This window comes from Mastigoproctus giganteus, chromosome 5 (assembly GCF_048544385.1).
Source record: "Mastigoproctus giganteus isolate SK-2022 chromosome 5, ASM4854438v1, whole genome shotgun sequence".
Lineage (NCBI taxonomy): Eukaryota > Metazoa > Arthropoda > Arachnida > Uropygi > Thelyphonidae > Mastigoproctus > Mastigoproctus giganteus.
In genome coordinates, this window is record NC_143579.1 from 221626861 (window position 1) to 221652719 (window position 25859).

The window sequence follows — 25859 nt, forward strand, 5'->3', positions numbered from 1 at the left end:
CTATTAACACCTCACATTTCTAGGGGTTACTACCATAAAACAATAAAAACAATTTCCAGTTGCGTTCCTACTAGTGGAATCTGTTAGAAACGGGTAGTAAATTCGAGCTAATTGCATTTGCGATTATACCGATAGCTGGAATTGTGTTGGTTTTTACGTTATTATGGTGAAATGTGTTTCCCCTTCACTGATATAAAAAACATAAATACATTTTCAGAATCTTCTCTTCATTCCTATCGTGTTGCGTTCAGTTGGGGTGATTCCGCGTTCGACTGCCATTTCTTGTAAACACAAAGGCGAATCGTGTATAAGCGAATTCGGTTCGTGTTATATAAGATATCGTTCCCCTATTTATAAATCGTGTATGATCGAATTCGTGTAATGCAAACACGTGTTATACGAGGACCGACTGTACTGTGAAAATCCTTCAAAAACGCTCATGATTGAAGCAAAGGAAGTATGCCACTATATAAGTGTTGACATAGGTGAGAGATATTCTTTCACAAAGCAGTTATTTGCTACTAAACTGTTTAACAAGGAGAACTTTGTTATTTATCTTATGAAATGCCCATGGAAGAGGTACAGGAGACTACTGAGGCATATCCCATGATTGAAAGAAAAAAACTTCTTACGGAATTACAAGTTTTCTATAGAAGACATGATCTACACAATTATTGCAAATTAACTGACTTGCTGAAATTTATCTCAGAAAGTAATCTAGCTGAAGTTCTTGGTGAACTTACAAAACTCATAAAAGTTCTTTTGACCATTCCGATGACTACTTCAGAGCCCGAACACTGCCATTCGACATTAAAAAGAATAAAAACATTTTTAAGGAGCACTATGAATCAGGAAAGGCTAAATGCCCAAGCAATGCTTTCAATAGAGAAAAGTTTGGTGAACAGTGCACCAAACTTGAATGAAAAAGTTATTAATCTATTTTCAACAAATAAAAACCAAAGAATGGATTTTGTTTTTAAATAAAAGTTCAAGTCTGCTAATGGTAAATGTCTAGTTAATGTTTTATAGTATTTTTAACTTGCTTATTATTATTACTGTGTGTGTCTATGTGTCTTATAACCAAGGTAATTTAATGTAACTTTAAGATGCAGCACCCCCAAACATCAGAGTTACAAGCCACCACTGGTTATGTGCACTCTGAAATCTTTATAGATTTCGTAGTGTCCATAACTTACTTGTTATGCCCATAACAAGATATGACCCAAAATTTGTTGTTCAGTGTTATGTATTCATTTAAAAACTAGTATGCAAAAAAAACCAGCACCAACCTTGTTTTAATATAAATAAAACAAATTTAGAAACACATTTCTGTCTGAAATTATTTGTAGATATCGCAGCTGATATCAGGTGAATATATTTTATAAATAGTTTTCTTAAAATATTTATTATTTATATAGGGCTCTGGAGTGGGAGCTGCAGGAAGAAATTTTGGTAATGCTATGGATTTTTCAACACTACTGAGCAACCCCACACTTGTAAATATGGTAGGTCATTTTTTTGTCTTACCATGACTCTTCCAATTTTAAACCTCTTGTATTAGTCTGACATGTTCTTTTTCTTGTTTCCTTTTGACTTGCTTATAAATGTTGTTTATGTTCCGGCATTACCACCAGGTCAGTGGATTTTACAAATAATTATCGGTACAAATGTTAATCGTATTTGGCAGTCATGGGCTTAAACTCTGATCCACTCAAAGAGCATGTGCTACTGCACTCACGCTCCTGACTACTCGGCTACATCGGGTCTTAACCTATTCACTAACAAAACAGTTTGCAAAATCACTTCCTGATCTCTGATATTCTCTAAAACCAGATGCTTAACCTTATTGTAAGATCACACTGCTAACTGCAGATTTATGCCAGACTCCCTGTTTTTGATTCATTTTGACCCCTCTCAATCTAACCAGCATGTTACAGTTTTTCTCTATTTTTTTTTGTGCAAAAATAAATTTAATGGCAATGTGTAGCTGTAGTTTTACAGCTTCACATTTCCATTAAATTTATTTTTGTGCAAAAAAATTCGGTTTCACATTGCATTAAATTTAATGGCAGTGTGAAGTAATAATAATAATATTCTGTAAATATTTTGTGAGATGAAAAATTTTTCCGTAAATATACTGCTAGTTGAAAAGTGTTCCGTGACTAAAAATGTTTGGGAAACGCTGCTTTAAATAAATCTTTAATGGGCATCATTTATTACAACTTTATTGAAACTTATACAATTGCTTCTATTACCTGTAATTCCAGCTTTGGAAAACAGCCAGTCACATGACACTGATGTAGTTAAAATATTTAATTTATTTACAAATTTTACCAAAACCAGAATGGATAAAGATGCACTGCCTTCCACTGTGTCGGTGATGCTTGCTATTTCCCTGAAAATTATGAAAATATATACAGTAAACCCCCGCTATTCGCGGGGGTTACGTTCCTGAGAAATGTCGCGAATACCGAAAACGTGAATACTGAGTTATGGCTCCCATAGTAATAAAGGGGTTCCGTTCCAAAGTATGAAATATATAAGAAAAACTAGTCTAAAATTTTGTCTATGTATGTATTATATGTACCTTCATAATATGACTATGTACATAGACAGTACATAGTGAAATGCAAGCATATGGCATCGAAATGAAAATAAGAAACAATTTAATATTAAATGTAATATTTATTAGAAATTTCAAAGAAATCTCTCAAACCAGCGCCTTTGCTAGCAAAAAAAGCTTATCCCGCCTGTGCTATCACCAGTTTCGCTAAAGTGTTGATAAAGGAGTTTTGCCTTTTCACGAATGATGTGTGAACTTAACGGAATTTTATTTTGAGTTCGGTCTTCTGTCCACAGATTTAAAGCCTTTTCCCTTTTTTCTAATTTAACATCACGAGTTACAGAGCAAATTTTTGAAGCAATTAGCGCGTTTTCACGGACACTACGGCGGATTTTTTCTTCCGATTTTTTGATTGATCCGTTGACTCATTGATTTTATAATGTTTTGCCACTGAGACACTTTCACCATTAGAAATTTTATCTAATAACTCAATTTCATTCGCTAATGTCATCACCTTCTTTGATATTTTCACATTTCTCTTGTTATTCGTAGCCATATTTTTGTAGGGGTTAGAAAGAACTTGTCAACAATAAAGTCACTTGGTTCCGTTAACACACTCGAAAAAGTCTGTTTTACACTGCAAAACGGTATATATATCATTTTTTAAGATATCAATTTATAAATTGATAAATTTATTCAATTTATAAGCATATAAATTAAAAGCAAACGACGAAACCTTCCATGACAAGCGCATAACACATACCGAACAAGGATTAGCGAGAAACATCCACGCTCGCGATTTTGTCACCCCTCTTCCCCCACCCACTGAGCGCTGTTTTGACCGGGAAAGATAATTTTAGCCACGCCCATATTTTTTTATGGCGGAAAATATTATTCACGGCGCATTAAAATTCACATTTTTTTAGGTTTCATTTTATATTAAATCGGCGATCGCGAATACAGATACTGCAAAAAGCGGGGGTTTACTGTATTTAACTTATGCCGCCATGATCAGGAGGGTGAGCAGATCCGACTGGGGCTTGAAGCACAAAGCTCTGACCCTCATATACAAAGCAGTATTTGTCGTTGTCAGCCACTCTACCTAGAAGTAGTCAGGCGAGGCCTATATTACCACCTTAGGAAAGGAACACCAGCTGAAATAGTAAATCTCCAGCTGGATCTTGCAAATGACTCCAAGATAGAGAAGAGGAGAATCACCCAACACCTACAAGCGATATGGCAACAGAGCTGGGAAACCACGCAGAAAGGAGACATCACGAGGCGATTCCTCCCAACTATAAACCATACTCACCCAATAGCCCCTCCCTGGTTCTCACCTGGTCTGCACATGACGTTTATTATCACTGGACACGGCCCCTTCCGTCAGAAACTCACAGCTATGGGGATTGAAAGAGACCCGCGGTGCCATTGTGGAGAAGAAGAGTCCTGGGGGCATCTCATGTATGAGTGCCCTGCCTATGACAACAGTAGAATCAAGTTTGCTACCGCAATTCAAAGGAATCCACGAAACCAAGAGTCCTCGCTGCTGCTCGATGAAAACAAATACAGGGCACTAACTGTGTATGCGCAGGAAATCTTCGCACTGAGGCTAGCCAAGATTGCTGAAATGAGAACAACATTGGATCATGCTGCCCAAGGCCTGAATCAGACTGGCGTGGGTTAGCTCCTTCTCTGCTAGAGGACACTGCCTTGACAACTTACAAATCCTTTAAGGGTAGGAACACTGCTGGTACCATTCTGGTGCGGGACTGCTGGCACTCATCGAGTGCGGGATACTGCTGCAAACCCCTTATAGGGTAGGATCAGCCGGCACCGTTCTGGTGCGGGATTGGTGGCACTCTGGAGAACTTCTGAGTGCGGGATACAGAGTCCATTGGCCTCTGGTGATCATGTAGGGGCACCTGTCCCCTGCTACTTTAACTCCCACCCCCAGATCCCTATTTTCACCTCACAAAGAGCGGACTGCTCCTTAACTTCAGTCCGTCCTCCTTTCCCTCTTTCTGTTCCTTCTAACTCGTACTCCTGCTCTGTTTTCTCCCCCCCCCCCCCCCCACTTTTTTATTTTTTATTTTTTATTATTATTTTTTATTTTTTTATTATTTTTTTTTATTATTATTTTAATTTTTTTTTGTATTATTTTTTTTAATTTTATTTATTTATTTATTTTTATTTATTTATTTTTTTTTTTTCACTTGACCTTTGTCAGGAAGCTTAGGCAACCCTGGCAAAGGCCAGCCAGAGTATAATGGGCAGCCTGGCTCACCTCCCAGTGGTGGTGGCGGGCAACGTGGGGTCCCACTAGGGGCTCTGCGGCCAAGCAGCCAGAGACACAACAACAAAACATAACACTACTCTGACAGAAACCAGACATTACACTTTTTCTGGCTTTTACAGAGATTCTGTACTTCTTCACAAAGTACCATGGTGCAGATGTGGGAAACCACAGGTGGCGCCTTTCACAAAACACTATGCCACTATGTATTTAACTTATATGAATATTAATACAAAAACACTCTTGAATTTATTGTCTGTGAAAATGGATTTACTGTAAGGATCAATTTTCTTTTAAACAAAAGTTTTTTGTTTAAAAAATTGATCTATAAAGTAAATTATAGGCTATATATAATAATTATAACAATAAATGACACTATTATACACCAATTAAATTATTGTTTCATTATTTAAATTATTGTATTTATTATTTCATTATTTAAATAATTATTATTATTATTTGATAAAATATCTAGGTTTTATTAAATTCATAGGAAATACAAGCTCAATTTCTAAACTAAATTGTTAGCAGGTGACGTTTCAGAACTGAACCCCATCATCAGACCATATATGAGGTTCAGTTAGAATCCTGAAATGTCACCTGCTAACAGTTATGTAGAAATTAAGATTGTATTCCACATGAGTTTAGTAAAGTCTATTTTGTTAATAATTTCACGTGGTATAATATATATATATATATATATATATATATATATATATATATATATATATATTTATTATTTATTTTTTCTTTAATTTTATAATTTAGTTAGTTTTAATTTAAATCTGTAAGGAATAATATTTAAACTGGAACATGACTAACAGACTAGTAATATAGTACTGGCCTTAGTCTGGATAGCTTATGATTAAAGGTGAAAGGTAATAAAAGTAAGAAATGATAGAAAGAAGTTAATAAAGCTAAAATAGAAATTAGAAAGGTGAAAATAACATTCTTCCACTTGGTCATCGGTCTGCTCTTTCATCAAGGGCTTTGAGCATACTGATAGCCAATTTAAAAGAATGTCTCATACATACCAGTTTCTGTCATCCCTATACCAATTTTGCCAGGGTTTAACAACACTCAGGTAATATTCTGGTAAATAATTATGAATTGGAAATAAGTTTATTTTAGTTAACACTATCAGATTCAGCAAACTGGGATAGAAGACTCAAAGCCCAACGGGTATGTATCAGTTAAAATGAATATAGGATCTTACCTCCTGCATGTCTTGTTGGTGGTCAGTCTGAAAAGGTACTCTAATTGCCGTCTTTGGGTAGTTTTATGTGTGCTAAACTGAGATTAAATTTAGTGTGGAGCCGCACCCTTCATGATCTGTGGCATGATAATAAATCGCTGTGGGCAATAATCCCTAAGTCTTTACTATAGCTCTAATTGCCAGAGAATGTAATGAATGTAAATTTATATTTTAATGATATAGCAGGTATAGTCTGTGAAGGCAGCATGAACCTATACGAACTGACATTACTTAGATCTTATATGAGAAGCGTGTTAATGTAATAAAAAAGTATAATGTTTTAAAAAAAAATAAAAAATAAAATAAATTTTTTCTCTCTGAACATGAGCCAGTATAGCTTTTCTAAGGCATAATGATCTTGTGTATGCCTGGGGGATAACTGTATACATATGTACATGCTCCTTCACAGTGAATTTGCACCCTGTGATACCCCAATTTATGCTATGTTGGTGATCTACTACAGAAAATTGTATTATTATTATTGTAATTAGCCATATGGTGGAAGGAAGGCTAAGGCTCTTGTTGCACCAGCCAAAAAAAATTTCTGAGTTACCCTTGAGAGAGACAGAGAGAGAGAATCACAGAAAGAGAAGAATGATGTTATTCAGCTCAGACCCTGGGTGTGCCAAGCCCATACTCACCAGATGTGAGCCCCTGGGGGTATGGTTAATATAATTGTGTTATGTATGTGCTGGTGGGGTTAATCTATGTACTAATCGTGTAAGGGATTTAAGGTATATTGTAGGATTTCAGTGTCTGAGGAAATATTTATTAAATTGTCTTTTGTTAGGGGTGTTAAATTTGGACATCCGGGTTACAGTGCTGTCAGCTGACGAGCCTCCTCTGAGTGTACTAAACCCAGGGATAAAATTTGGGTTGTATATTATTTATAACTTTTTAAATAGGTCTGATTATTGGTCTGTCTAATAAAGTACAGATAGGCCCTTTGTGACTCAGTGTAATAATGGGTCTTAATAATCCTTACGGTGCGATTGATAACCTGTTTCTAAATGGATTGGTAAGTTTTTTTCAATGACTATTAGGGCTGGCATTGGGGGTGGTGTATGGCATGGTTTACTTGTATGGTAGCTTGAATATGATGCCTGATGTAATTGACCTGTATATTATTCTTTGTGAATATATCTTTCAGTTTTATTAATGCTTCAGCCAGGTTAAGTCGGGATTATTACAAATGTGTAATATTCTTTTAGTCTGGTTTTTAATGATGTTGCTATGTATATATTTTGCAAAATTGGTCTCCCAGTGGGTAAGTTATAGCTGGGAAGTTAAAATGGTCTCTCTTGTCGTAGTGTCTGATGTAAACTTTGTTATTGGAAATCGTGATTTGGCTATCAAGATAGAATGCCTTTTGGTTATTTTCCGGGTTGGTGTGTTCTAAAGTCAGGTCTTCAGGATAAATTTCCTTGGCTATAATGTCAAAATTATCGAAATTGATAACTAGAGCATCATCAATGTATCTGTAGAAATAAATTTAGTCTTTGATTTTGTTTTCATAGAAGTGCAAATACAGATTGGCTATGGAGCACGAATTACTGGCTCCCATAGCCACAGTCCTATTTTGCCTGTAGATACAATCACCCATAAGTATGTAGCTGTTCTTGACGTTTAGATTAATAAGGTCTAGCCAATATTGTTTATTACCAGCCTAATTCTTTTTGAAATTCTTCGTAATAGTTTAAAAGTGCTTTTTTTTGAAATTTTCGTGTGAGATACTGGTGAAAAGGTTTTTGAAATTGTATGAGTATAACTTGCTGATGTTATTATTTTTGATATAGTCTATGTTAGCATTAGTAGAGGCACACAATGCAAGAAAGCAAGCTTATGCAGCATCAGCCAAAAAAAAAAAAAAAAAAAAAAAATCTCCCATTTCACCCATCCATTCACTCCAAATGACTGTCTGGCTCAGCCTTAAATTTATTTAAGCTATTGACTTCCACAACAAAAGAGATCGAAGTCTGTTCCACCAATCAACTACCCACTGGCTAAAGGCAAACTTCCGCACATCTATCCTACAACTGTTTTTCCTCAGTTTGAATTTATGCCGTCTCAGGTGATTATTCTGAGCAAGAGGAAGAATCCCATCAGCATTGAGCATGCTCAAACCATTCAAGGCTTTTTACACCACAGTCAGATCACCTCACAGGTACCTAGTCTCCAAATACTGTAATCTGCAAAACTTAAGCCTTTCTTCGTAAGAGCAACTAATTCACTAATCCATTCACTAATCTTGTTGCCCTTCTCAAATATACTTCCTACATTTTCATTATTCAATAATATACTTCCTATTATGACAATTCGAAAATTGTAGATCTCTTAAACTACCATTTATAACTGACACAATATAATAGCGTAGCTTAATTTAATTTATTATGATACTCATCTTTTTATGATCTGCATTGATGTTGGAATAAATTGGATGATAATTTTAAATTTAAGTTAGCATGAATAAGTTAAGATTTAAAAACAGAACTAAAATGTGCGTAGAAGGAAGTAGAAGTGTACGTCTTCGTCCTTGGTTGTCAATGTTGAAATTTGAAACGATTTTAGTTATACGGTTGGAAACAGAAGGCCAATAGCCATAACAAGTGGCTTTCGTTTTACACGTCTTCAGTTGGCAATGGTAGAATGAGAGTAAACGCATGTATTTAAGAAGACTAGGTTCCCGTGATGCTCCTGGATACACATGGGAATCTCAGGTGCATAAGATTCCAGACTGGTGCTATGTTATAGGGTAGTTTGGAATTTAATACTTGGAGAGTGGAATGGCGGCGAAACCATTCTATAACTAGGGCTTCATATTGGAAAATTTTAAAACTGGATTTTAATTTGATAATAGGAATGGCTGAATCTACTAAGGGGGTGTGGTTGTGGGATTGAACATGTGTTGCTAATTCAGTATTGGACTGTCCCGTCCTAAAGCTACAGATTGTACAAAAAGAATTACAGAAGAGATACAATAAAAAAATATAACCTACTATCCCAAATACACCGATTAAGATTCAGCCTAAAAAGAAATATGACACCGCAATCTTGGGTGGACCTTACAACATATAATGAAATACGTATAGCAGCTGCCATTAACGACATCGAACTCAGACACAACAGAAAATGGGGGATCCTTACACAGAAACCTCACACCACCACAAAATCTTCCACTGAACTCGCTAGCCTCGATTACAGTTTTAACTTTGCTATTAAAGATAATAAATATCCCTACAAAGAATGTATAATAGAACTAAAAACCATCCAGATAAATGGCGAATTATACACCAAAGTAAGTCAATTCTTAACTCCAGATTCAAACCCCAACCCAATATTAACAAACAACAGTTAATGGACTTACAAAAAATACGTAACAATCCAAATATTATTGTCCAGGAAGCTGACAAAGGTGATTCCATAGTAATAATAAACAAAAGCACATATAAAGAAAAAATGGAATCTATACTCTCCGATTCAGATACATACAAACTGGATAACACATGTACTATTTCCAAACATAAAAATAAGCTTGACATCATTTTAAGGAAATTAAGATCCAACAATGAAATTAATTTATACACCCTTCAACAGATTGGTATCCGTAACAATATTCTACCGCATATGTTTGGTATTACCAAACTCCATAAACCCAATCACCCACTAAGACCCATAATATCCTTCAGCAAATAAGCTTTCACTAATTTATTTTCCTTCCTGGTCAAAATTATCTCATCCCTCACCAGGTTTTCGAAATTTAAAGTAAACAGTACCTCCCAAACCTTTGAAAAAATAAATTCTATCACAATAACCAACGATGACATCCTAGCATCTTTTGATGTAGTCTCATTGTACACTAATGTACATTTGCCGTCCACATTACAAAACTTACGTAATTTCTTAACAGACGACAAAACCTTATCGAATCGCACTTCCCTTTCAATTAATAGCATACTAGAGCTTACAACCTTTCTGTTAGATGCCAGATACTTCCGATTTCTTAATCAGATTTACCAGAAAAACCTACGGCCTACCTATGGGATTAGGAATCTCAGCCCCCCTATCTGAAATTTACCTAGCCTCCGTAGAAAATCATATATTACAACTATACCCCCCCCATATTAAATTATTTATACGATACGCTGACGATATCCTCTTAATAGGGCACAAATCCACAATAAATGATCTTTTCGTTAAATTTAATTCCATGCATAATAGATTAAAATATACCCTGGAATTGGAAGAAAAGGGACAAATTAATTTCCTAAACTGCACTATATACAGAAGCGATATACATTATATACAAAACTAGGAACAAGAATTTTCAGAAAAAATACTCACACGGGCAAATACTTACACTTTGAATCACATCACCCCCTCAACACAAAAAAAGCAGTCCTTTATAATCAAATTTACAATGCTATAAAATACAGTTCCACACATTATGACCTTAATAATGAACTACAATATCTTACAAGTAAATTCATATCTAGGAAATATCCTATTCAATTAATCAAACAAACTATTATCACAGTCCAAAATAATATCAACAACCCACCCAAACACATGTCCAATAATAATCCACGTATTATCCTCCCTTACCATAGTAATTTTGCCAACCAATTCCGCCGTTTATTCAAAAGTACTGATATCACCCTTACATCCTCATCTTACAATAAACTAGGTTCATTATTCAACTCATACTACCACTACAATAGCTTTAGGACGGGACAGTCCAATACTGAATTAGCAACACATGTTCAATCCCACAATCACACCCCCTTAGTAGATTCAGCCATTCCTATTATCAAATTAAAATCCAGTTTTAAAATTTTCCAATATGAAGCCCTAGTTATAGAATGGTTTCGCCGCCATTCCACTCTCCAAGTATTAAATTCCAAACTACCCTATAACATAGCACCGGTCTGGAAGCTCATGCACCTGAGATTCCCACGTGTATCCAGGAGCATCATGGGAACCTAGCCTTCTTAAATACATGCGTTTACTCTCATTCTACCATTGCCAACTGAAGACGTGTAAAACGAAAGCCACTTGTTATGGCTATTGGCCTTCTGTTTCCAACCGTATAACTAAAATCGTTTCAAATTTCAACATTGACAACCAAGGACGAAGACATGCACTTCTACTTCCTTGCGCACATTTTAATTCTGTTTTTAAATCCTAACTTATTCATGCTAACTAAATTTAAAATTATCATCCAATTTATTCCAACATCAATGCAGATTATAAAAAGGTGAGTATCATAATAAATTAAATTAAGCTACGCTATTATATTATACTTCCTATTATTGGTGATAAATTTTGGGTTAATGAGTTTGTTGGTTATAATATTTAGTTTGGCCTCCATAATATATTACTGGATGATTTTATGTAGCTTTTCCGGCAGGTGGTGTTAAACTTTATTCCAATAGGGACTTTGTGTAATTTAGGAATCCAATATATGAAAGGATATCTGGTGTTATCTATTTTGATTTTTTTTTTTTTTTTTTTTTTTTTTGTGCATTGCTATAAGTTTTTTGGAAATGGAGCTGGGGGTGGATTTGACAATGTTATATGTATCACTGTGGTCCATTTACTTTTTAAGTGTATCTATGTAGAATTTTTTACAAATAATGCTGAGATTGTTATTGGCTTTGTCAGTACTTGTGATGACAAATTTATTTTGCAGGTCCTTAATTTTATTATTAATTCTTGTTAGGTTGTATTGTTTGAAGCAACATTGGTGTTGTATAATTTCTCTGAATCTCACCAAGATTAGTTCCTTGGCAGTAATTATCCAGCTTTGAAATTCTTCCACTGGGGTATTGTATTTGTAGGCTGTTTTGAAGGCAAGTTGAAAGTCTATGTGGATAGAGTTGTGAATGTTTTTTAAGTCGGTTTGGCAGTTTGTTCTGAATTTGGTACCTTTGCTCATAATCTCTTGTAGGGTACTGTCCTCAATGATATTAATGTCGCCTGTAATTATATGTTTGTAATGTGGATCTAAGAAATTTTTATATTTGTTATCGTAGCAGTAAAAGGGTTGATTTGTGGAGTTCATGTTAGCTATAGTGTTTTTGTAGTTACATATAGTCATCCCAATGGGTTTGTTGTATCTGTCTGATTTCTATGCAGATGATTTTTTTTTTGGGTAGGTATGTTTTAGTTTTATTCATGATTTCTCTGTGATTAATTAGGTCAAATATATGATTTAGAAATTTAATTATGCAGTATTCTTTTGTTGTACTTACAGAATAGCCAATACATATTCTGAATTTAAAAACGTCTTCTATAGTATGAGTGAGTTATATGTTCTTGATAGTGCATTTTTGGTATATCTTTCTTAAGGCTTTTAGTTTGCTAATTTTCAGGGCAAACAGTGTGTTGTGTATTGTTTTTACTTTAATTGGATCCCTGTCCCATGCTGTCAGAAGTTTTTCAAAATTGTTAGGATCTAGGGGGCCTATTCCAATATTGCTGTTGTATTCTTGCTTAACTTTGAAATTTTTCAATCTGTTAGCGTGAAAGGTTTTAGTTAGTTGAAAAATGATGCGTGTACGCTTCTTGGGGCTAGTGTAGATGAAGTTTCTGCCATTGAATCTATTATTCAATCCATATGGGTAGAGTGATTTATATGTAGAATAAACAGGTCTTCCAATACTTCCCTTTTGACAGGGTTTTCCATGATAGCAATCCTTACAGTCATGGGTGACTGTATGTACATACTCCATAACCAATCTCTATTTGCACTACTATGAAAACAAAATAAAAGGCAAAATTTATTTCTACAGATACATTGACAATGTCCTAGTTGTCAATTTTGATAATTTCGACAGTATAGCCAAGGAAATTTATCCTGAAGACCTGGCCTTGTAATGCACTAACCCGGAAAACAACCAACAGGCATCCTATCTTGATAGCCAAATCACAATTTCCAGTAACAAAGTTTACATCAGACGCTACAACAAGAGAGACCAATTTTGCAAAACATATACATAGCAATGCCATTAGAAACCAGACTAACAGAACATTACACATTTGTAATAATCCAGATAATCTGATTGAAGCATTAATAAAACTGAAAGATATACGCACAAAGAATAATATACGGGTCAATTACATCAGGCATCATATAAAGGCTGTCATACAGGCTAACTTTGCCCTACACACCCCAATGCCAGCCCTAATAGAATCATTGAAAAAATTTATCCATACCCATTTAGAAGCAGGTTAGCAATCGCACTGTAAGGATTATTAAGACCCATCATTACACCGAGTCACGAAGGGTCTATCCATACTTTACCGGATAGACCGATAATCAGACCTATTTAAAAGTTTATAGACAATACACAACCCGAATTTGATCCCTGGGTTTATTGCACTCAGATGAGGCTTGTCGGCTAACTGCACTGTAACCCGGAGGTTCAAATTTTAACCCTCCCTAACAAAAGACAATTTAATAAATATTTCCTCTGACTTTGGAATCCTTCAATATACCTTAAATCCTTTACATGATTACTACATATATTAACCCCACAAACACATACATAACACAATCATATTAACCATACAATTTTCTGTAGTAGATCACCAACGTAGCATAAATCAAGGTATCACAGGTTGCAAATTCACCGTGAAGGAGGCTGTACATATGTAAATAGTTATCCCCCGGGCATAAACAAGATTGTTATGCCTTAGAAAAGCTATACTAGCTCGTGTCCAAAGGGGGAAAAAAAATTTTTTTTTTTTTTTTTCAGTTCGTATAGGTTCATTATGCCTTCACAGACTATACCTGCAATATCGTTAAAATATAAATTTACATCCATTATATTCTCAGGCAATTAGAGCTATAGTGAAGACTTAGGGATTATTGCCCACAGCGATTTATTATCACGCCACAGATCATGAAGGGTGTGGCTGCGCACTAAATTTAATGTCAGCACACATAAAACTACCCAAAGGTGGGAAATAGAGTGCCTTTTCAGACTGATCACCACAAGACATGCAGGAGGTAAGACCCCTATATTCATTTTAACTGGTACATACCCGTTGGGCTTTGAGTCTCCTATCCCAGTTTGCTGAATCAGATAGTGTTAACTAAAATAAACTTATTTCCAATTCATAATTATTTACCAGAATATTACCTGAGTGTTAAACCCTGGCAAAATTGGTATAGGGTAACAGAAACGGGTATGTATGAGACATTCTTTTAAATTGGCTATTGGTTTGCTCAAAGCCCTTGATGAAGTAGCAGACTGATGACTAAGTGGAAGAATGTAATTTTCACCTTTCTAATTTCTATTTTCGCTTTTTTAACATCTTTTTATCATATCTTACTTTTATTACCTTTCACCTTTAATCATAAGCTATCCAGACTAAGGCCAGTACTATATTACTAGTCTGTTAGTTATGTCCCAGTTTAAATATTATTCCTTACAGATAGTTTAAATTACAATTAACTAAATTATAAAATTAAACAAAATATTTTCATGCACGTATAAAGCCCTAATTGAGTATGAACGATAGCTTTAACGTTGCACATATTTATCCTCTTACAGTAATATTAACACTATTGACTAACTACATCATTGTTAGTCAATAGTATGAAACCCAATTTATATATACACCGGTGTTTGAAGAAAGTACATCACCCCTTAAAATTGTAATTGTCGTCTGAATAACATAAGTATATACAATATTTCTTACAGATTGCATCAGATAAGATTGACACATGTGAGTGATGACAATATTGCATCAGCTGTTACTTTCAGCTATATAAGCGTGCACTGCAACCCTTGCAGTGCACGCGTATATAGCATTCATTCCTTGCTTTTGTCGGGATGGCAAGTTACGTGCAGTTGATGCCAGGAAGAAAGAGTGCTATTATTATTTTACGTGAGAAAGGATGTGCTTCTCGTCATATTACTTATAGTGTGTCTTTTAAACAGTCAACAGTGAGTAGATTTCTTTCCAAACTCAAGAATACTGGTTCTGCTGAAACAAAAAAATGGAACTGGATGCAAACGAGTCTCTATGCCAAAATAGGCCCGTGTTTTGAAGCGCTTATGCCTTAAAAACTGTAAAGCTTCTTTGTCTAAGCTGAAAAGAGAATGGGAAGAACATACAGGAGTGGTAGCAAGTGCAGGAACAGTCAGAAGACGTTTCTTCAAAAATGGACTTGTAGCCCGTCGTCCTAAGAAGAAGCCCCTTCTCACACAAAAAATAAAAAAGGCCCGATTAATTTGGTGTAAAGAGCATGTCAAATGGACACCCGAGCAGTGGAAGTCAGTTATTTTCTCGCATGAGGAGAAATTCAACCTGCATGGCTCTGATGGGAGACAAACGATTCACTGTAGATGTGATGAAGAATACCATCCAGACTGTATGGGTCTACAGTGAAATTCTCTACCAGCCAAGTGATATGGGGGTACATTTTGTATTGCGGCGTAGGCCACCTGCAGTTTATAAAAGGTTCTTTAAATGTCAATGGATACCTGGCTGTATTGGAAGGCAAATTGCTGCCAACTATTAGAGACCATTTCAACCTACCAAGTAACTGCACATCTTTCAGGGCGACTCTGCTCCTTGTCATCAGGAGAAAAATGTAAGTAGGCACTTCTGTAGTTACCTTAGCTTCTTTTCTGCATTAGAGGTTTGACAGTAATGTGTTTACATTTGTTACAGGTGAAAAAAAATGGTTGGAAGAATGGTCTATTACAACTCTTAGCTGGTTAGGAAACAGCCCCGCCGGACCTGAATCCTATGGAGAACTGTTGGTATCATGTGGAATCTGCAGTTGCCAGAAAGAAACCAAAGACCCTTTGTGAACTTCAGGAAGCCATAAATCGTGTTTGGAACCATGAATTATCAGTTGATAATCTTCAGAAATTGATCTTGTCAATGCCTCAACGGTGTGCTGTTGTCTTCTGGGCCAGAGGCGGTTCAACTAAATATTAGTTTGCACCTGGTGAACTTTTCATTTTGTTTTCCATTTAAAATAATAAACTGAAGCAAATTGAGGGCCTCTGAAAACATTTCAGCCATAATTGTCATGGTTACAAAAACTGTTGTATAAAGGTTGCAAATGCTGATTTTTGAATATTTTGAGAGCACCTGTCAAATATTACTTAGCTTTGCCTTAACTATTAATAAATATCTTTTGTTTATATTTCTATTTGTGATTAATATAACATCCCATCATGAAAAAGGGTTAGAAATGTGAAATTCTTTGGTAATGCACTATATATAGAGTTCTTTTTTTTTTTGTTAAAAAAATAGGTGCCGGTACTCATTCTTTGCTATCAGGAAAAATTGAAAATTAAGTCTAAAATGTTTTTTTGCGAATATTACTTTAGTAGTAATCTTTTTGGAATAAGAACAGCAAATTTATTATATTAAAACAGTTTATTAAGCATAAATTTATTATTCAAGTATATAAAAAAAAATAAGTAAATAAATCAGACAACTACTGAGTGCCGGGCACACAGGATGAAGGGTCCGTAGTCACAAATGGTCGTTAGTGTAGTATTTCAAATAGAGAGCTTTATGGTAAATGAAAAAGTTTCTAGTACCCCGGCTTGGCCTGAAACTGAGGAACTAACAAAGAAGTTTTCTAATTGAGCCTTTCCAGTTGTTATGAATGAAAAGGGTGGGAGAAGCGACTCCAACTTCTTCCTGGAGAAGCGATTAAAGCGATTGATTAGATTTGGGGAATGCAAGTGGCTCGAGAGCTTGCGAATTGATTCATCCAATCATAATACTATTAACAGGGACAGGGGTATGCGTTTACATCCCCTGTTTGAGGCGGTTGTCCTCAGATGGGATGACTGGTTCCGTTTGATACGCTTCCGAGCCACTTCCGTTTCCGATGCGCATGCAGGGAATGCCGACCATGTGCCGCGTGAATCACGTGTTTGAATGCCATGGGCCTGCAACTTAAGGATGTGTCACTGCAGTAATAGTACACTGTTGAAGGAGACAGCAGTCTCCGAAAGCTCCGGTATTTTAGCAAAATTTTAACAATTTTAGTATTGTTTTTAATTGTTTTATTGTATTGTAATAGTTTAGTCTCCCGATATTGTATCATAGTATTTTATTATATTTTATTATTTTTGTATTTTATTTTATTTTATAGTAAAATTTTTAATCACTTGGCTGGTGTTTGAGTCTAATTATTGCAGTATGGAATTAGGCCTGTTTGAAGATATGTTGATGATCCTGCTCAGATAGCAAACAAACTGAATGAGTATTTTGCATCTACATTCACACATGAGGAGTTGTTAAGGTTTGAAAATGCCAGAAGGTTATCAAATTGTAGCAGGGCGCTTAATGATTTTGTAATAACTGAGAACAAAGTGGAGGAGAAATTGTTGAAGTTAAACTTAAGAAAGGTACCTGGGGTGGATGGGATCTATCCAGTTATATTAAAGCAGGTGGCAAAGGAAATAGCCATTATTATGAGAGCATCATTGGACTCAGGGGAGGTCCCCCACAGACTGGAAATGTGCAATGTATTCCCAATTCACAAATGGGGATCGAAGGGTGACACAAGTAATTACAGACCAGTTAGTTTAACTTCTGTTCCGGGTAAAATAATGGAGTCACTAGTTAAAGGTGCATTGCAGGATCATCTAGACAAGACTGCAGCAATAATTCAGACACAGCATGGGTTTGTTAAGGGAAAGTCTTGTCTGACAAATTTATAGGATATTATGATGTGGTTACAAAGGAAAGATGCAAAAAATAATTTTGATATCATATATTTGGATTTCAGGAAAGCTTTTGACACTGTTGTGCATGGAAGACTATTGTACAAATTGGAGCAGAATGGTTTTAAGGATAAGTTGCTACAATGGATAAAAGGATGGTTGAGTAGGAGAAGACAGAGGGTGGTAATCGATGGGTGCTGTTCTTCGTGGACTAATGTTATTAGTGGAGTCCCGCAGGGTTCGGTGTTGGGTCCTCTGTTGTTTTGTTTATTTATCAATGATATTGATGAAGGTATATCAGGCTTAGTGTCGAAGTTTGCAGATGATACAGAGGTTGGCAGGATTGTTAATGACAGTAATGGCAGTGCAACAGGATATAGATAATTTGGGCAGATGGGCTAAAAAAGTGGCAACTGAAGTTTAACCTTGACAAATGCTCCTAAAAACCAAATAACAAACATTAAATGTTCCATTTTGGAAGTTAATTACCAAAGCAGAATAAATCACAAGGATGACTCTGACTAGGTCTAGGCATTTCTGCTGCCAAGATCATATAGAGTCTAAAACAAAAGGACAAGATTATGTTGTTTTGCTCAGTGAGGAAGTACTTTATTTCAGCATGTGACTACATAGTGGACAAGTTCCCACTGAAAGATGAAGTTCATAATGCATCGTTTTCAAATTTGAAGTTTTTTTTGCACACATGGTTTTCAGTACTCCTGTGGTTATTAAAGATGAAGCAATAGGTGTTTTGTAGCATCAGTTCTGTCAGTTTCATTGTTAGAACCTACCAGATGCTAATATGAAATAAAGAGTTGCTGTTAGGAGAACTAACAAGTGCACAAGACAGCTTGAAATATAACAAATAGTCCAAAGTCATGGTTGGCATTTTAACAATTTCTCATAGCAGTGCTGAGTGTGAGAGATTATTCAGCCAGGTTAAAAAAAAAAAGCAGCTCTTCTCTTTCTAGTAAAGCTTTGAAATGTTCCTGAGAGTCATGCCTTGATAGCAGGACAATCATTATGAACATAATTTGGCCTAGCATTTCTGAAGAAGGCATGTAATGGTATCTTTCTTGAACTAATCAAGATCATTTGCTGTCTAATAGAAAATTCATACATAAATCCATAGAAAGAAATCCTAGGTAAGCTAATGTTTGAAAGTATACTTTACTGGTAAACTGTCTTATGGCTGTATTTAAATATAAAATGTGTATGTTGTCAGTGAAATTTAATTTCAATTCCAAAGTCTGTATTTTATAAATCTACTGCTTTCCTTCTGCATGGGAAAAAAAGGTGCCTTGGTTTTTTCCAGTGTACAGTTCCCAGTTCATATTTTCTTAGTCCAAAGTTGGCAAGTATGCAAGAAAAATTACTAGGATTAAAAAACACTGATTTATAGCGATTTCAGTGCAGCTTTTTACTTACTGAATATGCATTATCTTTACCTTTTTTTTTTTTTTTTTTTTTTTTAATAACACAAAAATGCTGAATATTTTAAATAAAATTAGGACACAACTAATATGAGCCTGTTATCTTTAGAATTCCACCATCAAAGGGTTCTTTTTCCTTCGGTCATATTTACCTCATTATGACTTTTATAGTACACACACTGGTGTGCAAAACTTAAGCACCAACACTATTTCTAAAAGTTACAACCAAAAAATCAAACGAAACAGGCTGTGGCAATTTGCATAACTGTGGCTGTTCAATAGAAAGCTAGTGCACATGCAAAAATTTTAATTGTGATGAGAGAGCTCACATAAACAGATAAAAGCAGCAGTTCAGCAGTTATGTGAAATTACCAAATGGTGAGCATGATTGTTACAGACGTTCGATTGGTTTCATACAGTGCTACAGACAACGAAATGGCCAGTAGACAACATCTTGATGACTTTACCCAGGGTCGAATAATGGGAGAGGTTGAAGTGCAAGGAGTGTGGCTGCAGAGTTCGGTATTGCCCATAGCATCATCTCACATGCATGGTCGGCCTTCAGAACAACAGGTATAGCTGTTCGAAGCACCAGTGGTGGTCGCCCACGAAAAACAACGCCCAATGAAGACCACTATATACTTCTACAGGCCAAGATGGACGGACAGCAGACAGCGGGATCCATTGCAAACCAGCTGCACAGAACGCAGGATATTGCGGTTTAATGTGGCCAGGTGACTCCACAAAGATGGACTGCTTGCATGATGGCCAGTATGCTGTGTCCCTTAACATCTGCCCATCTGAGACACCGTTTACAGGTGCATCGAACAGAAGGACTGGACAGCAGCGCAGTGGGGTAGGGTAAGGTACTCTTTACTGTTGAGAGTAGATTCAGTCTCAGCAGCAATTCTGGATGTCAGCTAATCTGGCAAGATGTTGGCACATGGTGTCACCACACAAACATCACTGAAAGGGATCAATATGGCTGTTAAGGTGTTCTCGTCTGGGAAGGTGGTGCTGTAACCGGTGCACGCTACTGTACTGAAATAATCCTTCCCCATGTGTGTGTCTGTTCCGGGGAACCATTGGCCCTGAGTTCATGTTTGTGGATGATAACGCCACACCCCATCACACTGCAGCTGTTGATATGCTTTTGGAAAATTAGTGCATTAGCATTAGTAGAGGCATATGATGCAGGAAAGCAAGCTTATGTAGTATCAGCCAAAAAAAAAAAAAAAAAAACACGCTTCCATTTCACCCGGAGGGGTGCTCCGTTTGTTCCAAATACCTGGCCAGCTCAGCCTTAAATTTATTTAGGCTATTAACTTCCACAACAAAGGATGGAAGTCTGTTCCACCAACCAACTACCCGCTGGCCAAAGGCAAACTTCTGCACATCTATCCTACATCTGTCTTTCCTCGATTTGAATTTATGCCCTCTCAGGTGATTATTCTGAGAAAGAGCAAGAATCCCATCAGCATTGAGCATGCTCAAACCATTCAAGGCTTTATACACCTCAATCAGATCACCTCGCAGGTGCCTACTCTCCAGACACTGTAATTTGCAAAACTTAGGCCTTTCTTCGTAAGAGCAACCCTTTGTTCCAGTCACTAATCTTGTTGCCCTTCTCTGCACTCATAGTAGTAGTGGCAGGTGATGCAAGAAAGCAAGTGTATGAGCTTATGCAGCATCAGCCAAAAAAATCAGACAATTCCCTCCAAATGCCTGTCCAGTTCCTCCTTAAATTTATTTAACCTATCAACTTCCACGACAAATGGAAGTTTGTTCCAGCAATTAACCACCCGCTGGCTAAAGGCAAATTTCCACACATCTCTTCTACATCTGTCTTTTCTTAATATGAATTTATGCCCCCTTAGGTTTGTAATCTGAACAAGTAGAAGAATCCCATTAGAATTCAGCATGCTCAACCCATTCAAGGCCTTAACACCTCAATGAGATCACCGCGCAGGTGCCTAGTCTCCAGCCACTGTAATTTGCAGAACTTAAGCCTCTCTCGGTATGAGGATCCCTTCATTCCTCTCACCAATCTTGTTGCTCTTCTCTGTACACGCTCAAGCAAATCTACATCCTTCCTAAAATGAGGCCTCCAGACCTGTATGCAGTACTCAAGCCATGGCCTGACCATTGCATTATACAGAGAGGGACAATCACCTCCTTTTCCCTGCTAGCAAAATTCCTATATATCATTGACAAAACCCCATGACCTGCCCTGGCAGTCTGTCTGCGTTGCTCAGAAAACTTCATATCCGACTGCACAATTACTCCCAGGTCTTTTTCATTTTCTACCATCTTAAGTGTAGCACCACACAGTTGGTACGTTTCTTTGGGGTTACTTCTACCCATATGCAGTACTTTGCATTTGTCAAGGTTAAACTACAGTTGCCACTTTTTAGCCCATCTGCCCAAATTATCTAGATCCTGTTGCAGTAGCACACTGCCATTACTGTCATTAACAATCCTGTCAACCTCTGTATCATCTGCAAACTTCGACACTAAGCCTGATATACCTTCATCAATATCATTGATAAATATACAAAACAACAGAGGACCCAACACCGAACCCTGCGGGACTCCACTAATAACATTAGTCCACGAAGAGCAGCGCCCATTGATTGCCACCCTCTGTCTTCTCCCACTCAACCATCCTTTTATCCATTGTAGCAACTGACCCTTAATACCATTTTTTGTTCCAATCACTAATCTTGTTGCCCTTCTCTGCACTTGTTCCAACAGCTCTACATCCTTCTTAAAATGAGGCCTCCAGAACTGTATACAGTACTCAAGGTGTGGCCTGACCATTGCCTTATACAAGGAAATAATCACCTCCTTATCCCTGCTAGAAAAATTCGTGTATATCATTGACAAGACAGCATGAGCTACTCTTGCAGACCATCTGCACTGTTTAGAAAATTTCATATCTGCCTGCACAATTACCACCAGGTCCTTTTCGTTCTGTACCACTGTCAGTGTAGTACCACAGATTTGATACATTACTCTGCAGTTTCTGCTTCCCATATGTAGTACTTTACATTTGTCAATGTTAAACTTCATTTGCCACCTCTCAGCACATCTGCTCAACTTTTCTAGATCCTGTTGCAGCAGCGTACTGTCATTAGTATCCTTAATAACCCTTCCAACCTTCGTATTGTCTGCAAACTTGGACATTAAGCTTGATATACCATCATCAATATCATTTATAAATACAGAAAACAACAATGGACCCAACACTGAACCCTGAGGGACTCCACTAATTACATTAGTCCACGATGAGCAGTGTTCATCGATTACCACTCTGTCTTCTCCCAGGCGCCTCCGTAGCCAGGTGGGAAGGAGCAGTAGTGCGTAGCACACGCTTCTTTATTGGACTGGAGTTCGAGCCCGTCACCACCAAATACAGACAATGCGGATAGGTTAGGGAATGACCACCGCATATCCCGGAGCAATATGGCCTTAGTTGCTAATGATCCTAAAAACCAAATAACAAACAAACAAATAGTCTTCTGATCAAACAAACTGATCGTCCTAAGAGCAGTCTCTGCTATGTCCTGGGGTGCTGCCAGAAGCTCTCTCCTTCATCTCTATAGAACTTTAATAAGATCACGCTTAGATTATGGATCACCTATTTATGACTCCGCTAGGAGAAGTCATAAATAGGTGAAATAGAAGCCCTTAGGATAGCTGTGGGAGCCTTCAGAACATCTCCGGTCCACAGCCTGTATATTGAGGCAAATGAACTCCCTTTGCATCTCAGGAGAAATTCCTTATTGTGTAATTATGCAGCAAAAATTAAAAGCATGCCATCCCTCCCCAACTGGCTATACCTGTTGATCCTCAATATGCTGAATTATATCACAATAAGCCTAATGAAAACTGCCCCGCAGGGTTTCGACTGCAAGAACTCATGATCATTTGGGATATTAAATTTCAGAACATATTCCAAGACCTTGCTACTCCTGAACCTCCCTGTACTGAATGCTCACCTCTTAGCGACAATTTCTTTTTAAGATGGAGAAAATCCTCTCTGGCAAACATCAACTTTCAACAGCTCCATAAAAAACTCATTCTTTGGAAAACTCAGATAAAATACCTATCTATTCTGATGGCTCCAAAACAGATGTAGCTGTAGGTGCTGCAGCAGTTTCTTCCACCTTCTCAGTTGCTGCATCTCTTCCTATGGAATGCAGTATCTATACTGCAGAATTATTTGCAATAAAACTAGCTCTAGATAGAATACACAAAATCCTTAAGTGCAGTCACTGCCATTCAATCTACCATTTTGCCCTCTCATCAGATTGTTAAAGAGATACTGTCTAAGTTACTTTACTATCAAAAAGCCAACCAGAAGGTTACCTTCTGCTGGATACCTGGTGATGTAGGCATTTCAGGTAATGAACAAGCGGACACCGCCACTAAACACCCTGACTCAGGCTCTTCCAGGCAACTAAAAGTGCCCTACACCAACTAGTGTCACTGGTAAATCCATCATTAAAACAACATGTAGGAAACAATGGTCTCACCTCTGGAAAGCTCAAGTAAATAATAAACTGCTGCAGATAAAAAAAAAAATTAAAAAAAAGAGCCAAAACTGTGGACATCTAGTATCAGGAAAAGCAGGCGACAAGAAGTAATTCTAGCAAGGCTCCACATTGGTCATTCATATCCAACTCATCTGAATTTGCTTATGGGAGAGAACCCTCCTCAGTGTTTCTTTTGCCAGTCGCAGCTAACAATAAATAATATTCTCATTGAATGTCCCCAACTTTCAACTACCAGAAAATCAAGCTTTATCTTCTTATCCCACTTGAAGGAACCGATAACCTTATTACGGATTCTTGGCAGTGACGCAAATTTGGAGGAACTGTTTACTTATTTGAAACAGATAAATCTTTATAATAGTTTGTGATCACAATAACATGTGAAATTTGTGATAAGCAAATATTGAACAGGCACAATATGGCCCAAGCGGCTCTTGTGCCAAAAACCCCAAATACAACAACAGTGCGTATGTAGATATTGCCTAAAAATGTAGTACAGCTCTCGCCAAGTTTGCTGACACAGAACAACATACTCGCAGAAGTTCATTCTTTCAGAATCGAGTCTATAATCTAGTCTAATCTTGCAAATGTTGATCCATAATATACAATGTCCAGTGGTTTTGAGTATATTTACTTAGGTTATTGAAATAATTCAGTGAACATAAATTTCAATAGAGCTTTGTCTAAAATTTAGACAAATTTTATTTCCTTATAGTAAGTTGTGAAATCATAATAAAAATGCATCCAATATACCCACAAATTAATTTTGATACTTGGACTCAGGGGAGGTCCCCATGGATTGGAGGTGTGCAAATGTATCACCAATTCACAAAGGGGATTCAGAAGGTGACATAGATAAGTATAGAGATGTTAGTTTAACTTGTGTTCCAGGGAAAATAACGGAGTCACTGGTTAAAGAAGCATTGCAGGATCATGTAGACAAGACTGCAGTAATAGTTAAGACACAGCATGGGTTTGTTAAAGGGAAGTCTTGTCTGACCAATTTGATTGGATACTATGATGTGGTCACAAAAAAAATGAATGTCAAAAATAATTTTGGTATCATATACTTGGATTTCAGGAAAGCTTTTGATACTGTTGCACATGGAATACTTCTGTACAAATTGGAGAGATATGGCATTAAGGGTAAGTTGCTACAATGGATAAAGGGATGGTTCAGTGGGAGATTACAGAGAGTGGTAATCAATGGACACTGCTCTTTGTGGGCAAATGTTATTAGTGGAGTTCCTCAGGATTTGGTGGTGAGCCCATTGTTGTTTTGTGTATTCATCAATGATATCGATGAAGGGATATCAGGATTAATGTCCAAGTTTGCAGATACAAAGGTTGGCAGGGTTGTTAAAGACAGTAAAAAAAAAAAAAAAAAAAGTAAACTGCAGCCATTATCAACCCACTGCAGGATGGAAGCCTCCTCAACAATTCATGCTGAGAGAAATGGACCATAATCTGCCACGCTGGTCCAGTGCGGGTTGGCAGATCGACTGTATTTAGCAATCAGGGGCTTGAACCCCGGTCTACTCAAAGAGTGTGTGCAACTGCACTCCCGTTCTTGACCACTCGGCTATGGAGGCCATGTAAAGACAATATACTACTCCAACTGGATCTAGATGAGTTGGGCAAATGGTCTGAGAAGTGGCAACTGAAGTTTAACATTGACAAATTCAAAGTACTGCATATGAGTAGCAATAACCCAAGAGAAACGTACCAGCTGTGTGGTACTACACTCAGGGAAGTGGAAAGTGAAAAAGACCTGGGGGTAATTGTGCAGTCAAATTTGAAGTTTGCTTAGTAGTGCAGATGAGCTACCAGGGCAAGTCATGGAGTCTTGTTAATGATATATAGGAATTTTGCTAGCAAGGCAAAATTCCTATATTACATTATTGACTTTAGTTTGTTCCATATTTTTAATTTTGTTTTCAGATTAAATATAGGGACATCCCCTGACTTTTGACTGAATAATGATCAACAACTGAAATAAGATCCTTTTGAAATCCATAAGTGATGGTGTTTTCTGAGAAGGTAGTGCTTGT

At 36.8% G+C, this 25859-nt stretch overlaps 1 protein-coding gene across 4 annotated transcripts in view; it reads left to right on the forward strand.

Moving 5' to 3' along the window:
• Positions 1-25859, forward strand: part of LOC150086127 (small glutamine-rich tetratricopeptide repeat-containing protein beta-like) — a 376857-nt gene that overhangs the window by 178458 nt on the left and 172540 nt on the right. For all 4 annotated transcript variants that reach the window (XM_090374421.1, XM_090374422.1, XM_090374424.1 and 1 more), the window contains exon 8: positions 1419-1505. In XM_090374421.1, coding sequence (XP_090230547.1) covers positions 1419-1505 — 87 coding nt within the window. The remainder of the gene's footprint in view (positions 1-1418; positions 1506-25859) is intronic.